Raw genomic sequence first — 15,960 nt, 5'->3', positions numbered from 1 at the left:
GGCACGAACCCGTGTCCCCTGCATCGGCAGGCGGACTCTCAACCACTGCGCCACCAGGGAAGCCCCAGGATAATTTTTTATATATTATCTCCAGGATCAACCTCCCTTCCCATATTATTGCTCACCTGCATTAGTGTTCTACTGCTCTTGTAACAAATTACCGTGAACATGGCAGTTTAAGAAACACAAATTTATCTTGCAGTGCTACAGGTTAGAAGTAGAAAAAAAGCTTAGTGGGCTAAATTCAAGGTCTCAACAAAGCTACATTCCTTTTCTAGAGGCTCTAGTTGACGGGGCGGGGAGGGGGGAATCCATTTCCTTGCCTCATCCAACTTCTAGAGACTTTCCTTAACTTATAACCCCCTTCCTCCGTCTTCAAAGCCAGCAATGCGGCATCGCTCTGAATTTCTCTGCTTCCTCCCTCTTCCATATTTAAGGACTTTGGTTGCATTGGGCTCATCCTGATAACTCAAGATAATCTTTCTCTTCAAAATTCAGCTTATTAGCAACTAAATCCATATGTGAACTGAATTCTCCTTTGTCATGGAAGGTAACATATTCACAGGTTCTAGGCAGTAGAATGTGGACATCCTTGGGGGTCCATTACTCTGCCTACCACACATCCTAGGACCCTCCCCAATTTGGGCAGCTGCAGGCCTGAGGACCCATTAGCCCAGGAGCAGATTAGCACAGCAGAATCAGAACACCAAGCAAGAGAAGGAAATTTTTTTTTTTTTTAATCTTGGGTTTCAGAAGTTGAGGTCTAATTAGAAGGAATAATGCTAATAGTAATAATAGGAAGAATCTGTGATCTGTTAGAGAAGTGGCTTCCCTCCCACCCATAAAGACTACTTGATCTGGGGGGAAGAGAGCAATGGTGGAAGTCAAGCAAGATGACCTTGTTAAAGAGACCCTGTCTCTATTCCCACCAGGCTAATGACATGGGTGGTTGGAAAGGACGAGGGCTGTAGAAAATCAGGTGGGTTTGAAGGATCTGAAGGCAAAGGGGGGTCTGTGTCTCACCTGCCAGATAGTGTCCAGTGGATGGTAAATGTGGTCGAGTACTCTGTCCTGACATGAAAGCTGCCATCTACAAATGCCTTCATAGTCTGTCTGGATCAAGAGGGTTTCGGCCAGCTCCCCTCAGACCCTCATGTCCTGAGGGTTGTGTAGAAGAGCTGCTGGACATTCCTCATTTCCTCAAAAGGGTGGGTAAACTATCTAGTGGTTAAAACCAGATGGCTTCCAATGACAAGTGGTGGGGATGAAGAGAACCGGCAGCAGATGCCAGGATGGACCATGCACCTGTAAATCAGGTGGAACAGGGAGGTCCTGGCTTATGCCAAAAAGGAAGGAGAGTGATGGACAAGGGCCAGATGAGATAGCAGGTACTAGAGTTGAGAGGTGAGGGTCCAGCATCCAGCATCCCCTCACTCCCATGCCTTACAAGTACCTCAGTGCCCTTGAACTTAGCCATTCAGGAAGTGGCAGGAGGCCAGCACCCCTAAACTGACTAGAATTACGCTTCCACTGCCAATGGATGGAGCAGAAAATAAATAAACTTCAGCTGTAGAAGCACCATAGGAAACGAAATACACGGTGCTCTTGAATTGTTGTGGCCCCAAGTATCATATCGTATCCCCTACATAAATATATCAGTAGCTGTGGCTTTCATCATATCACACACAAATGGCACTGGGTACATCTCAAATAATTTCCAGTTACATTCTTTGGTTTTTCAGAAAACCTGTGAGTTCAAGAGCTATTGCTCTCTTGGAAAGATTAAGAAACTGAGGCTAATGAGGTCAGCACAGATTTGAAAGCTCGCCGATGACCAAGGCAGGGCGTAAGCCCACTTCACCCAGACCAGCCTTCTTGCCAAGGTTCTCTGTTGCCGTCTCTTCTCAGCTCCTCAGGAAAGCAGCCCAAAGTGGCTCTAAACTGAGAGTATTGGAGACATGTTCTTGGGCCTCCATCCTGCCACCTTGTGGTGAGACCTTGGAAAGTCACTCTGCTTCCCACATCGGTGGCAAGTGTATTCAGGAACAACAACGAATTAGCTCCATTTGGCTCTAGTGGAGAGTGAAGTAAAGTGAGGGCGAGGTTGGAAAGGGGCCAGATCAAGAAAGGATTTTTCATTATCTTTCATGGATACTATAGATTATTATTATTTTTTTTTTTTTTTTTTTTTTTGCGGTACGTGGGCCTCTCAATGCCGTGGCCTCTCTTATTGCGGAGCACAGGCTCCGGACGCGCAGGCTCAGCGGCCGTGGCTCACGGGCCCAGCCGCTCCGCGGCATGCGGGATCCTCCCGGACCGGGGCACGAACCCGTGTCCCCTGCACCGGCAGGCGGACTCTCAACCACTGCGCCACCAGGGAAGCCCCTATAGATTATTTTTAATTCTTATTTCTATTGAGTTTTTTCTTTTTTAACTATGATTTTTGCAATATAAAACAATATAATAAAAATTAGAAGAAGATAATAAAACAATTATACCATCCCAACCACTAAATTTGTATTAATAATTTAAAGTCACTTTTAATAACTGTAAAAAGGTTTATACGTGGGCTAATTTTTAACGATTTTGGACTTATAAAAATAAATCAAACAGAATGAATTGTTGGAGCAAGCTATGTATGAATATATGATCTGTTTCAGCTTATGCTATTTTTATATTATCCTTGTAATTCTGGTTATTCAGCATCTCTTATTATTTTGCATTTCCTAATTAATTATAGCATCATATTTTGAGTTTAAAAAAAAAAAAAAAAAAAAAAAGAAGGCACTGAATACCCGGCTAAGGTGTTCAGCTTGTAGGACACTGTTTCCCACGTGTGCTTCCAACACACTCCCATGTCTCACACATAGACACACTCATTACATTGTTACAAATTCAGATTCCTGGGACAGAAACCTGTCTATAGAATCAAAATTTCTAGTGTGGAACCTGGAATGTGCATTTTAAACAAGCACCCTTGGTCATTCCTATAAAACAAATCATCCAGTTAAGGACCCTCTTCTATAAGCAACAATGATCCTCACATATCTTCTTCTGTGTCCTTATCCCACATTTGATATTAAAGCTCCATGCAAACAAGGCCACCCCCCCCCATGGCTTTGCCTTGGCCATCCCCACTCTTTTCCTAACGTACGTTGACCCATCTTTTGAAGCCAGTTAAGACACCAACTTCTCCAGGAAGCCTTCTACAAACCTTAGGTCTCAGCTGAAACTTCTCTTCTGCACAGGTGACATGCTCCCCACTGAGCACACAGAAATAAGGCAGGCCCTACCTCACTCTCAAATGGACTGTAAGCTTCCTGGAGGGCCAAACCCCAGTGTGAATACCCTGGGGAGGGCTAAGGCCCCAACTCACTTCCATTCTGAGAATCTTTATACATGATCCTATCCAGAGGTGTTTCTGGAGATTTGTAAACAGAATTCCTTCAAAGGTGTTCATTGTTCTACCTGGGGATTGAGAGTGACCACACCCTCAGACCCTTAATCCAATTAAGAGCTTGCAGCGGATTGGTGGATCTTGTACCGGTGGGGCAGGGCAGGGGCAGGGCCTGGGACATTGGTGAGCCAGAGGCCAGGAGCTCTCAAGGACCTTCCTATTGGGTACTAAGCTCTAATATCTCATTTCATTCCTCCAACACTTCCAGGAGGTAAGTTTAATTATCCCGCTTTGCAGATGAGGAAACCAAGGCAGCCTGGTGTGCTGAAGGCCACAGAGGTAGGTGCTATGAGTAGCATGATCTTCCTTGACCAGCTGCCTCTCACAGGGAGGGGCCTCCAGCATGTAGCCTTGGCACCTGGGCCAGCACCATGTTCATAGGCCAATGGCACTTACCACACATCCTGAGGAGTCCACCTGGCGGTCAGACACACACTTGAAGTTTCGAGTACAGCCCCCATTGTTCCGAGAGCAGTCACGGACGGGCCCAAAGGAGGACAGCAGGTCATTGATGGTTTCAAAGTATGTGGACAGCATGGCTTCTTCCCTTGGAGAGAAAGGAGATGGTTAAATTTCAGAGACATCTGTATCATTGGGTTAAAAATAATTTTAATGTGCATTTATTACTTTTGAGATCATCATTTATTATACTTACAATGAAGAAAATGAAATACATATTTAAAAAATAAGAAGTAAAGAAAAACAAAAAGAAACAAATTCAATAGGTATATCATCATATGACATGATGGTTGTCTAGTTTTTTGTTGTTGTATTTTTTTTGGCTGCACCTCACGGCTTGTGGGATCTTAGCTCCTTGACCAGGGATCGAACCCCAGCCCCAGTAGTGAAAGTGCCGAGTCCTAACAACTGGACCACCATGGAATTTCCGATGGTTGTCTAGTTTTGATAAAGAGGAATATATTTGGAACTTGGTACCCTTTATTTCATTAATCCTCATAATTTTGGAAAGTAGGCATGAGATTTCCATTTTACCAATAAGTGAACTGTGGCTCAGAAAGGTGAAGTATCATTTACAAAGCCAAGACATGGAAGCAACCTAAGTGTCCATCAACAGAGGAATGGATAAAGAAGAAGTGGTACATGTATACAATGGAATATTACTCAGCCATAAAAAGGAATGAAATAGTGCTATTTGCAGCAACACAGATGGACCTAGGGATTATCATACTAAGTGAAGCAAGTCAGACAGAGAAAGACAAATAGTATATGATATCATTTACATGTGGAATCTAAAAAAATACAAATGAACTTATTCACAAAACTGAAACAGACTCACAGACATGGAAAACAAACTTACGGTTACCAAAGGGGAAAGGGAGGGAGGGAAAAATTAGCAGAATGGGATTAACAGATACACACTACTATATATAAAACAGATTAACAACAAGGATTTACTGTAGAGCACAGGAGACTATATTCAATAACTTGTAATAACATACAATGGACAAGAATCTGAAAAAAAATGTATATCATTGAATCACTTTGTTGTACACCTGAAACTAACACAATATTGTAAATCAACTGTACTTCATTTAAAAAATAAAAAAAAAGAAAGGTGAAGTGTTTTGTTGAAGGTCACCAAGCCTGTACTGTGGCAGAACTAAAGTCCGTGCCAAGCTCCATCTGAGTCCAAAGAGAAAGTTCTTCCCACTACACAACTCTTAACTTGCATTCTACATTTTTTACAGAGTCCAGACCTCCCCATGACAACTCTGCAAAATTCCTATTATTCCAACGTTGTGTATATAAATTGAAGCTATGGGAGGTATGGGGCTTACCCCAAATTATTACACAGCCTATAAACAGCAGAGCCAAGATACAAACACAGAACTGTCTGACCCTCGTTCCCTAGAACTTTAGTTTTCAGACTGTTGCATACAAATCACACCATCAATAATGGTAGCATCAGCTCTTGTAAAGGTGATAAGATTCTAGGCAAACGCATGACTCCTCCCAAATGACGTTCACAGGAGACTAGACTAGCTACCGTAATCCATGGATCTGCCAACATTCTATTACATGAGAGATACAAATGGAAGATTCTGGAAAAAGGGCCCCAAATAAGGAATATCCTAGCACTGGATTATTTATGATGCCTACACTTGCAGGAGATTTTTTTTTTTTTTTTTTTTTTTTTTTTTTTGCGGTACGCGGGCCTCTCACTGCTGTGGCCTCTCCCGTTGCAGAGCACAGGCTCCGGACGCGCAGGCTCAGTGGCCATGGCTCACGGGCCGGGCCGCTCCGTGGCATGTGGGATCTTTCCGGACCGGGGCACGAACCCACGTCCCCTGCATCGGCAGGCGGATTCCCAACCACTGTGCCACCAGGGAAGCCCTGAAGGAGATATTATTAAAGGGACACTACAGGCAGTAAAAAGAGGCACTACATTCTTCCATGTTGTATGCCTCATGGAATCTGGGATTTTAGAAGCAGGGAGATGCTGGTACATGTACATGTTGTACGAGGAGGCCAGTGAGCACTATTGCTGATGTCTCTGGACCATCCTTCATCCCTTCCCCCATCCTTTCTCTCCTCAGGCTTGGAGCTCCAGGTTTCAGTCTCCTAGCTTATTCCCTGACTCCAGCCTTACCCCCTTCTGTCCCATCTTTCATACTGACTGCCAGTGAACTTAGTAAGTCCCCGCTCTAATTAGATACCCCATGGGTCAATAATTCTCCATTACTTATAGAAGAAAATCTAAATTAGTTTCATTGGCATTCAAGGTCCTTCATAATCTGGTTCCTGCCTACCCGCCTGGCTACATTTTACCTTGCCTTCATAGTCTCCCTTTGATAGCCACAGGTCTCTTCTCATTCCCTAAACACACACACTTAGGTCAGGTTCACTGAAAACAGACTCTGAAACAGAACACTGCATATACGAGGTTTATCAAGGAGCCCTCCTGGGATATACTTGTAGGAAGTGAGCAAGGCAGGATTGGGCAGGGGAGAGGCTGTCCTGCACGTGGTTGATGCCATGTAGATCTGAAGCCTCAGTTGGTCCTGAGGGGAGCTCTGGAGCTCGGATGGCCCTTTAGGGACACCCTGAATGGAGGCAAGGGATCCAGGCCTCTGCAACACCACATCAGCCAGTCATTGGTGTGGCTGCCATCTGGAAGGGGGTATCCTTGGGAGAGGCAGTTCCCTGTGGCTGAAGGCAGTGTCCAGTGAGGGACAGAGCTGTGAGCCTCAGCCACATTCTGGAGGATGGGTGGGTCAGCCCTGAAGCGGGGATCTGAGTACAGTATGTACCTTTACCTTTCTGAATCCTTAACCATGCTTTACTGCCTGGGATGCTCATCTCCAACTTTTCTCCCCCGCAAAATCCTAAGAATCCTTAAAAATTATTCAAATTCAAGTTCATATTCAAATTCATTCATTCATTCATTCATTCATTCATATATTACAAATGTTTATTGAGTGTTTACTATGTGCCAGGCACCATTCTAGGTACTAGGGATGCAGTAGTGACATTGGACAAAGTCCTTACCTCCACCAAGCTTACTGTGACCTCCTCTGTGAAACCCTCTCTACTTCCCCCAAGCAGAATTAATTCCTTTTCCCTTTGAGTCCATTGTTTAAATCTATTATCTTACTGATCTTCATCAACAACTCTATGGTTTCCCAAAGAGACTATAAGCTTCTTGAGTGAAAGGCTCATGACTTAGTCATTCCACTTTAACCCCCAGCACAAGGCCTGGTAAGAACTTGTGTTAAGTAAATGTTTTTCAAGTGAAACAAAGAACACACCAGAAGGCATGGATGCCACCACCACCAATCAGTAATTTTACCAAGAGTATCTCCAAAGAGGACACTCCCCTGCCTACCCCCATCTCTGGGTTCCCATCCCAAATTCTTCATGCTCAGGGCTGTTGTATAGGGACAAAAAAGAATATGTGAGGAAGAGAGCTGCAAGCTTATCCATCACTTCCTAACTTTGTATAGACTGAGGTCAGGGTAACAGGTGGATGGAGGAAGAGAATCAACAGTCCCTGGACTGAAGCTCTTGGGAGATCCGCCACTTTTGAACCATGGAAAGGGTTGAGGGTCCTGGAAAGACATTAAGGCTATTAAAATATTAATACCCTGAGAAGAAGTGCTAAGTGAGGGAAGGAGATAAAGACGGAGGGAGAGACCATCTCAGAGAGTGTGAGAGCAAGAAAAGAGATAAACATATAGAGAATGTGCTAGAAAGAAAGAAGAGAAACTGAGAGGCAGAAACACCCTCATCCAGAAGAAGGTGGATGGATGGATAGATGGAAGGATGGATGAATTGACAAGTGGATAGATACACAGAGAGAGCGAGAGAGAGAGAGAGAGAGAGAGAGAGAGAGAGAGTTAGAGAGACACACCCAGGAGTGTCATAAAGAGGGAGATGAAAAGAGAGGAAGATGGAGACAAAGGGTGTAAAGAGAGAAAAAATGCAGAGCTAGATCAGGAGAAAGCAAGGGAGAAACAGGAGCAAGACCCAGAGATTAAAAAAGGAGAAAATACCAAGGTAAGGAGAACAAATGTGGAAGTGTACAGAGAAGGTGGAGAGGAGGGAGGGAGGGGAGGGGGGAAGGAGACAGACACAGAAAGACAGAGAATGAAAGTGAAGAGAAAGATACTGTATGAGTGGAAAGAGCTGAGACAGAACAACAGAGAGAAACAAAGGAAGAGGGGAGAAAAACAAGCCAACATTTTCACCTTCCAGGGCAACCTGGCAACAGCTCAGGCTATACAAGTAAGGAGGCTGTTAGCTCTTGAAAGCACTGATGCTGCATAAACATCAGTTATACCAGGGGAACATTATTTAAAACACAAAGCCCTGACACAGGGGCTGTTACTGAGTTAAGAGCCGTGATTGTGTCAGTCTGGGAAGTGACAGAGGGAGCTAAGGCAGACGCTGGCATTTTCTTAACTCAGGACTCAATCCCTCATCCCAGCTGCTGAGTGCAGGATTGGGGGTCTGTTGGAGTTCAGAGCTGCCCCAATAGCAGGGCACAAAGGGATGGAGGGAACAGCCCTGGAGGTGGAGGTGGGCTGGGGTGATGGGGAGATCCGGGTGAGAGTCCTAGCTTTGCCAGAAATCACCATCATCACCAACATCATATCCATCATCTATGACTTCCTGAGCACCTGCTACGGGAGAACTGTGCTAGGTTCCTTTCCCATGCTGTCTCCATAGCCTTAAGGTATACATTTTTACTCCCCTTGTACAGCTGGAGAACGGGATACTGGGGAGAGATGGCACTTGTCCTGGGTCGCATGGATGTGAAGTGTTGAGGTCAGGGTCTGCATGCAAGTCTGCCTGACGTCAGGTCCTGAGCTTTCTCCAGGCCACCGCTGAGCTTGTCCAACCTGCTCTGTGCCCTTGGGCAAGTCAGAGCTCTCCTAACTGTAAAGCTGGTAGAAGTCTATACCCATCCCTCTGTGTCTTAGGGGAGGAAGAACTGGAAGAACAGAGCCTGTGCCACCTTTGCACACTGCCCAGTGCCGCCTCCTGGCCTATGTACATGTCACAGTAGCCTCAATCTGAATTGGAACAAAAGGGGACACCAGTGTACTGGTTTCCTAGAGCTGCCGTAACAAGTGCTATAAACCAGGTGACTTAAAACAACAGAAATGTATTCTCTCACAGTTCTGAAGGTTGGATGTCCAAAATCAAGGTGTCAGCAAGGCCATGATTCCTCTATAGGCTCTAGGAGAGAATCATTCCTTGCCTATTCACAGCTTCCTGTGGCTCCTGGCAACACCTGGCGTTCCTTGGCGTGTAGCTGCATCACTCTAATCTCTGCCTCCATTGTCACATGGCCTTCTTCCTTCTTCCTTGTGTCTGTGTGTCTTTTCCTCTGCTCACAATGACACAACCCATTGGATTTAATGCCCAGCCTAATCTATTATGACCTTATTTTAATTACATCTGCAAAGACCCTATCTTCAAATGGGGTCACATTCTGAGGTTCTGGGTAGACATGAGTTTTGGGAGGATGCTACTCAACCCACTCTACTCACGGCTCAGAGACACATCCTTAAGCTGAGTAGGGCGGTAGGACAGAGCTGAGATTAACACCCTGGTCTCTGGCTCCTAACGCCAGAGTTCCTCACACCACACCTTCCAACTCCAGGTTCTGCATGTTACACTGTGGTATTTACAAGGCCTATAAAGTCTTAGAAAAAGGATCCCAGTAAAGACATTTCTCCTTCATCTGAGAGGAGAAAAGACCAACATTAATTAAGTACCTAACACACCCCAGGCAGAACAGAGGTTGGCAGACTTTTCTATACAGAAATCCATAGTCAATATCTTAGGCTTTGCAAGCCATATGGTCTCTGTCCCAACTACTCAATTCTGCTTTTTATAGAACACAAGCAGCCATAGAAAATATGCAATGACAATATGCAAAATGCAGTGAATGAGCACGGCTATGTTTCAATAAAATTGTATTTACAAAAAGACACAGCAGACTGGACTGCCATTTCCTGTTTCACATGGGAAAACCTGCAGGTCGGTGTTGGAGTTTAGATTTGAACTGAGGTGTGTCCAACTCCAGAACCCACATTCTTTCTCCTACATCAGCAGTCCCCAACGTGTTTTTTTTTTTTTAATAAATATTTATTTTTTATTTTTTTTAAGAAGATGTTGGGGGTAGGAGTTTATTAATTAATTAATTTATTTTTCTGTGTTGGGTCTTCGTTTCTGTGCGAGGGCTTTCTCTAGTTGTAGCAAGCGGGGGCCCACTCTTCATCGCGGTGCGCGGGCCTCTCACTATCGCGGCCTCTCTTGTTGCGGAGCACAGGCTCCAGACGCGCAGGCTCAGTAGTTGTGGCTCACGGGCCTAGTTGCTCCGCGGCATGTGGGATCCTCCCAGACCAGGGCTCAAACCCGTGTCCCCTGCATTAGTAGGCAGATTCTCAACCACTGCGCCACCAGGGAAGCCCCCCAACCTTTTTGGCACCAGGGACCGGTTTTGTGGAAGACAATTTTTCCACAGACGGGGAGGTGGGGGGCGGGGGAATGGTTCAGGTGATAATGCGACCAATGGGGAGCGGTGGGGAGTGGTGGGGAGCGGCAGATGAAGCTGTGCTCGCTTGCCCGCTAGCTCGCCTGCCCGCCGCTCACCTCCTGCTGTACGATCTGGTTTCTAACAGGCTGCGGACCCCTGTCCTCCATGAAGTTTCTTCTGAACCTCACTCTTCTCATCTGCAAAATGGGAACAGCATCTTTCTAGCTCCCAACCACGTAGGATTATTGTGAGGATGCAATGACAAGATGCATGGGATCATGTTTTACAAACTCAAAAACCCAATGCAAATACATTATCATTCATTCATTCAACAAATATTTGAGCACCGACTGCATGCCCGGTACTGAACTGGTTATTATCATGTCTCTCCTTTGGTCTCACTCTGCCTGTATTTCTGCATCTAAGATGCTTCCAAGCATCTCTCCAGTTCTGACACTCTAATTCTTTTTTTTTTTTTTTTTTTCTGATAATACTGGTTTCAAAACAGAGTCAGCCAGACCCTACCAGGCTGAGTGAGGCTGCCATCCCTCACTAGCTGATTCCTTAAGTGTGAATGCATCACCTGGGTTCCATTTGGCAGGCCAAGTCAGCTGAGCCCCATGCGAGGGGCTGGGAACAGATGCTGACACGGCCCCCTGTTAATAAACACCAGGAAAGGTCTGTGTCACTCACAGACAGGTGCTAATGGATGACTCAGGGCCCAGACAGTGACAAGTCCCCCACGGGTGCAGACTAATCACTCTCTGATGACAACAGGCAGCCTTGTTTCCTGAGCTCCCAGAGAGGAGGGCACGGAGGACACGGCTTGTCAGGGATGAAGCTGCCCTCCCACCCTGCCCATCCCCGCGTCGCGCTCAGGGAGGCCCCTCAGCCCCAGCGGCAGGAGCAGCTGTGGAGAACAGTGACACGCGGCAGGGGTGTCCCCCAGCTTCACTCACCATGGGACCTGGGGTGAGACCCTTAAACCCTGAACTTCCATTTTCTTGTCTGAAAAATGGGGATATTAATACCTAGCTGGCAGAGTTAGCGAGGGAAATAAATCAGATAATATATGCAAACTATTATCAGAAGGTGCCCAACAGCCAGCTAACGTTAGAATCATCTGACTGTCCTGCAAAATTGCAAAGGCCATGACTTGAGAATGTAAGGAGCTCAATGCAGGAGAAAAAAGGAAGACCTGGGGCCTCACAGTATCCATTTACTCACTTTAAGTTTTTCATTGATACCTAATTTGTCCCTGGGCTGGTTCCTGGCGGGGAGGGGGGATATAGGGATAGATATGACATAGTGTGTGCTAAGGAGGAAGGGAAAAACAAAAACAATGAACCTCACGACATAACTGGGGCCACAGGACAATAAAGAGGTCACCGCATCCACCCAGACTTTGGTAGTGGGGGGTCAGACGAGGCTTTCTGGAGGAGGCAGTATTGAACCTGAGGCAGAAAGGCTGGGCAGGAATTAGCCACACGAAGGAGGGTGGCATGAGATAAGGGTATTCCAGACAGAAGTAGCAGAGGGTATACCCTGATTGGGGGAACTTCAAGCAATTCAGGGAAGCTAGTGTCAAGGAGGAGATGGGGTATGGCAGAGGCTGCTGGAAGACAAGCTAGACAAGGTTCCATGTGCCAGGGCTCGACGATTCTTCCCTTCACCCTGGGAGCTGCACGCATCCACCAAAGGGTTCTAGAAGCAGATTCTGCTTTGATTTAGACTAATGACACAGACTACGATTTTATAGAATCATCATGGCAATGACAACAACAGCAGTGATGATAGTTCATGATTATTGAACATTCATAATATGCCAGGAAATGTTTCAAGCATGACATGTGTCAGCCTTCCTAATCCGCATGAAAACACACTGATGCAAATGATATGATCATCCCTGTTTTAGGAAAGAAGGAAGGAAGTCGCTGTTTTGAGGATTAAGCGGTTTCGAGACCAGCTGAAGATCATGCTAGGAACAGTGTTAAGACAGTGGCTGACATGTGGCATCTGCTTTATCAAGATTCGCTGGTAGATGGCTTCCGGGCCAGGGTGAGCTGGCATATGGCACAGGGAAGCAGATTTGGGCTTTTTTAAAGTCAGAGCTACTGAGCAATGGGAACACTGTCTCCCAAGGTCCTGCTGCTGTGGCCACTGCAGGAATGCAAACTGAGGAGGGATGGCCATTTTCTGGGATTGGGGTGGAGGAACGTCAAGCTTCTGGGGGAGGGCAGTACAATATCATAGTGAGAGTCACAACAATGGCTACTATCTATGGAGAACTTACACCCTGAGAACTTGACTTAACATGGGTTATCTCATTATTTCCTTTTTATTTTTATTTCTTCTGGCCACATGCATGTGGGATCTTAGTTCCCCGAACAGGGATCGGACCTGTGTCCCTTGCATTGGAAGCGCAGAGTCTTAACCGCTGGACCACCAGGGAAGTCCCTATCTGATTTCGTAGGGCTTGCTATAGCCCTATGGGATGGTGCCATTCTTATCCCCATCTTGTTGATTAAAACAGAAATGCGCACACTCGGGTCAGGACCTGGTGCTTACAGAGGTGAGGGGACTTGCCCTGTGACACACCGTGGCTCTGCTCTGGTGTGTCTTGTCTCCAATCCCAGTAGGGTCCTGCCTTCCTCCTAAGGATCCCTTCCCACCTGGAGATGCTGGGACTGGTGTTGCAGCGGACCCTGATCATTCCCCTTCCTTTAGCAAGTATGGTTTGCACTAGTTTAGGCCAGGAATACATATTGCTGTGCTGAGTGGTCTCAGAGCTTCTTGTGAGCGCCTGTGTCTTTGAGAAGCCTGCCAGCTTCCTGCGTGCAGAGACCCTCCTCACTGGCTTCCCCCTGCGTGCTGGGTAGGTGGCAGCTGTTCACTGAATAAGCAAGGAAGAGGAGGAGGGATGAATGCGGCGCATCAGCTGTGTGGTCCTGGGGACAAAGAGAAAATGATTCTGTGTGGCCACTGGCCATCTGTGAAATAGGGCCAATAACATTCAGCTCCCAGGGCCGTGGTGAGGACTCAAGGAGACAGAAGATGGAGAGGCCCTCACCATCACCAGGCTCCTACAGACACCTTCAGAAGGGGCTGCTCTATCTTGGAAATGCATTTGTTCGTGTCACAGATATTTACCCAGCACTCACCACCACGGAGGTTGGAGGTTAAATATAGAGAAACGAGCGAAACAGACATGGGCTTTGTGCTCCTGGAACTTAGAGCTCAGTGAATGCAACACAGCCACCCAGCAAGTCCCTGTCACTGTATCTATACCTGTATCTGTATCTACATCTGTGTCTATATCTATCATTACAAATTATGACAGATGCTTACCAAATACAGGATGCCAGGAGAGCATATGGCAGAGGGGACAGTCTAACCTAGGGAACTGGGGGTGGGAGTTGGGTGTCGGGGGGGCATATTTCCCCGGGGAGTGTCAGGCCCTGACGCAAAAGCAGCCAGTGGCCTGGAGGAGGTCTGTCACATCTGGGCTTTCCCCAGGGGTGCCGGGGTAATGTGTGGCCCATGCACACACACAGTGGCCCTGGAGTCCATCTGATCTCTGAGGCCACCCTTCTTTGGCAAAAAGCTACCTCCTCCTCCCTGCGTTGACCGCTCACTCACAGAAAGCCTCCTCCTTGCCAACCCGCCCCCCTCCCTTTCTCCTGCCCCTTGCAAATCCCATCATTATATTCGAAAGCAATCAAAAAGGTTCAGTGACAATGCTGAGGCTTGATCTCATAGGGAAGCTCATTAAGGTGGGCTCCGAGACGTAGAAAGGCGCCGTGTTCTCCAGAAGCCCTCTTGCCCGGCGATGGTGGGAGACCCTGGTGTCCTGGGAGGGCAGAGGGGCTTGCTTGAGAGGGGCAGACGAGAGCCCACCATAAGGGAGTAAACAGGGCTGCATCCTCCAGCAGGAAAGGCTCCGGCTGGAGGTCGCAGGACTGGGGTCTGGGTCTAGCTCTACCTTGTACTGCTGTGTGTCCCCAGGTAACCCTCTACCCTCTCTGGGCCTCTACTTCCACATTTATACAATGATGGGATGATTGCTAAGGGTCCCTCCAGCTCAGATTTCTCGGAACCTTATGTGACTTCCCAAGAAGGATAGGTGGAAATGTAAGAAGGAGGGAGGGAGGGAGAGAGACTAGCCATGGTTTCCATTGTATCCATCATATCCAATATTTCCATTGTTTTGCATCTAAGGAAATCAAGGGATGTACACAGTCAGCAGGGAAATGAGAAATAAATACAACTGTGCTACCAGGAAGAAGCCCTAGGCTGAAACCCAGACCCTGCCACTTATTAGCTGAGAAGACAGGTCACTCCGTCTCTCTGAGCTCAGTTTCCCCGTGTATGGATCATGGATAATAACCCCTAACTCCTAGGTTACGTGAGGATGACATGAGGTAATAAAAGCTCCGTGAAGGCAGGGGCTCTGTCATGCTCACTGCAGTCCAGTGCCTGGAACATTGTACCAGATTTTTGTTGGACAGATGAATGAATGAATGGGCGAATGAGCGAGTGAATGGATGAAAATGTATGTGAACCACTCCATGGATACCCTCGCTTTTATTGTCGTGGTTGTTACTGACAATAGCCTGCTTTTCGGGCTGAAATCCTGAAAGCTACTCCAAGCTGGGAAAACAAGCATTCTTAACTCAACCTGTAACCCTTTTGTCAGTCTAGAGAAGCATATGGGCCACATCTTAGAATAATGTTTTTAAATGCACAAGATCAAATACAAAAAGCGTTACATAAGAAACCATTTATCAAAACATTTTTTTAAAAAGCCAGCTGGCATATAATGATATATATGCTTCTTTATTGACACGTTAAATAAAAAGGTCTAGGAACAGACGTAATAATGACCGTAAATTGGAAGTAGTGAAGAGAATAAACTATGTTTTAAGACATCTGCAACAAATGAAACAAAACGCAAGATGATATAAAACTACATGTGATTTATCTTGGCAAAAAAGTCACAGGTGCTATTAACACACCCATGTCTGCAATAGAAGGAAATGCTAAATTTAAGTGAGAAGTTGGTGAAACTGAAAATTTATTATTAGGGGATTTCATGGACCATCAGCCCAGACCTTGGGTTGAGAGCCTCTGCCTAGACTCTGATAGAGAAAGCTTCTCCCTAAATATCTGTCGATCTGTGAATATAACCAGAAGCTTGGGTCCAGATAAGGAGAGACAGGAAATTAAAACTCAGTTACGATCACACGAAAATCACTCCTTCCTGGTGGGGCATATGTGGTGTGGGGAAAGGGGGACAGACTTTGCCTCCAGAAAAAGAAAATTTTAAACTCTTAAGGGCGTGTCCTCACCCAAGTGACCTCCCTCTCTGAACTTCAGCTTCCTCCTCTACAAATGCATCATTGCAATGTTCCCTCAGTGCCTGGGGGGCTGTGAAATAAACGAGGCAATGCACCTTGTGCAAAGAGGCAAGTGCTACCCCTCAATGCCCCCCTTC

The 15,960-nt window shown here is 46.4% G+C and overlaps 1 protein-coding gene across 3 annotated transcripts in view; it reads right to left on the bottom strand.

Annotated features, from left to right (window-relative positions):
- ASTN2 (astrotactin 2) overlaps positions 1–15,960 on the bottom strand; it is a gene marked incomplete at its 5' end in the record, with an annotated part of 938,059 nt that overhangs the window by 369,263 nt on the left and 552,836 nt on the right. For all 3 annotated transcript variants that reach the window (XM_081237083.1, XM_081237081.1, XM_081237082.1), the window contains one exon: positions 3,854–4,004. In XM_081237083.1, the coding sequence (XP_081093209.1) occupies positions 3,854–4,004 (151 nt within the window). The remainder of the gene's footprint in view (positions 1–3,853; positions 4,005–15,960) is intronic.

The sequence above is a fragment of the Mesoplodon bidens genome (assembly GCF_964165515.1).
Source record: "Mesoplodon bidens genome assembly, chromosome: 6".
Taxonomy (NCBI): Eukaryota; Metazoa; Chordata; class Mammalia; order Artiodactyla; family Ziphiidae; genus Mesoplodon; species Mesoplodon bidens.
Note: the sequence above shows the minus strand (reverse complement) of the source record. Positions and strands in the feature narration are given on the sequence as shown.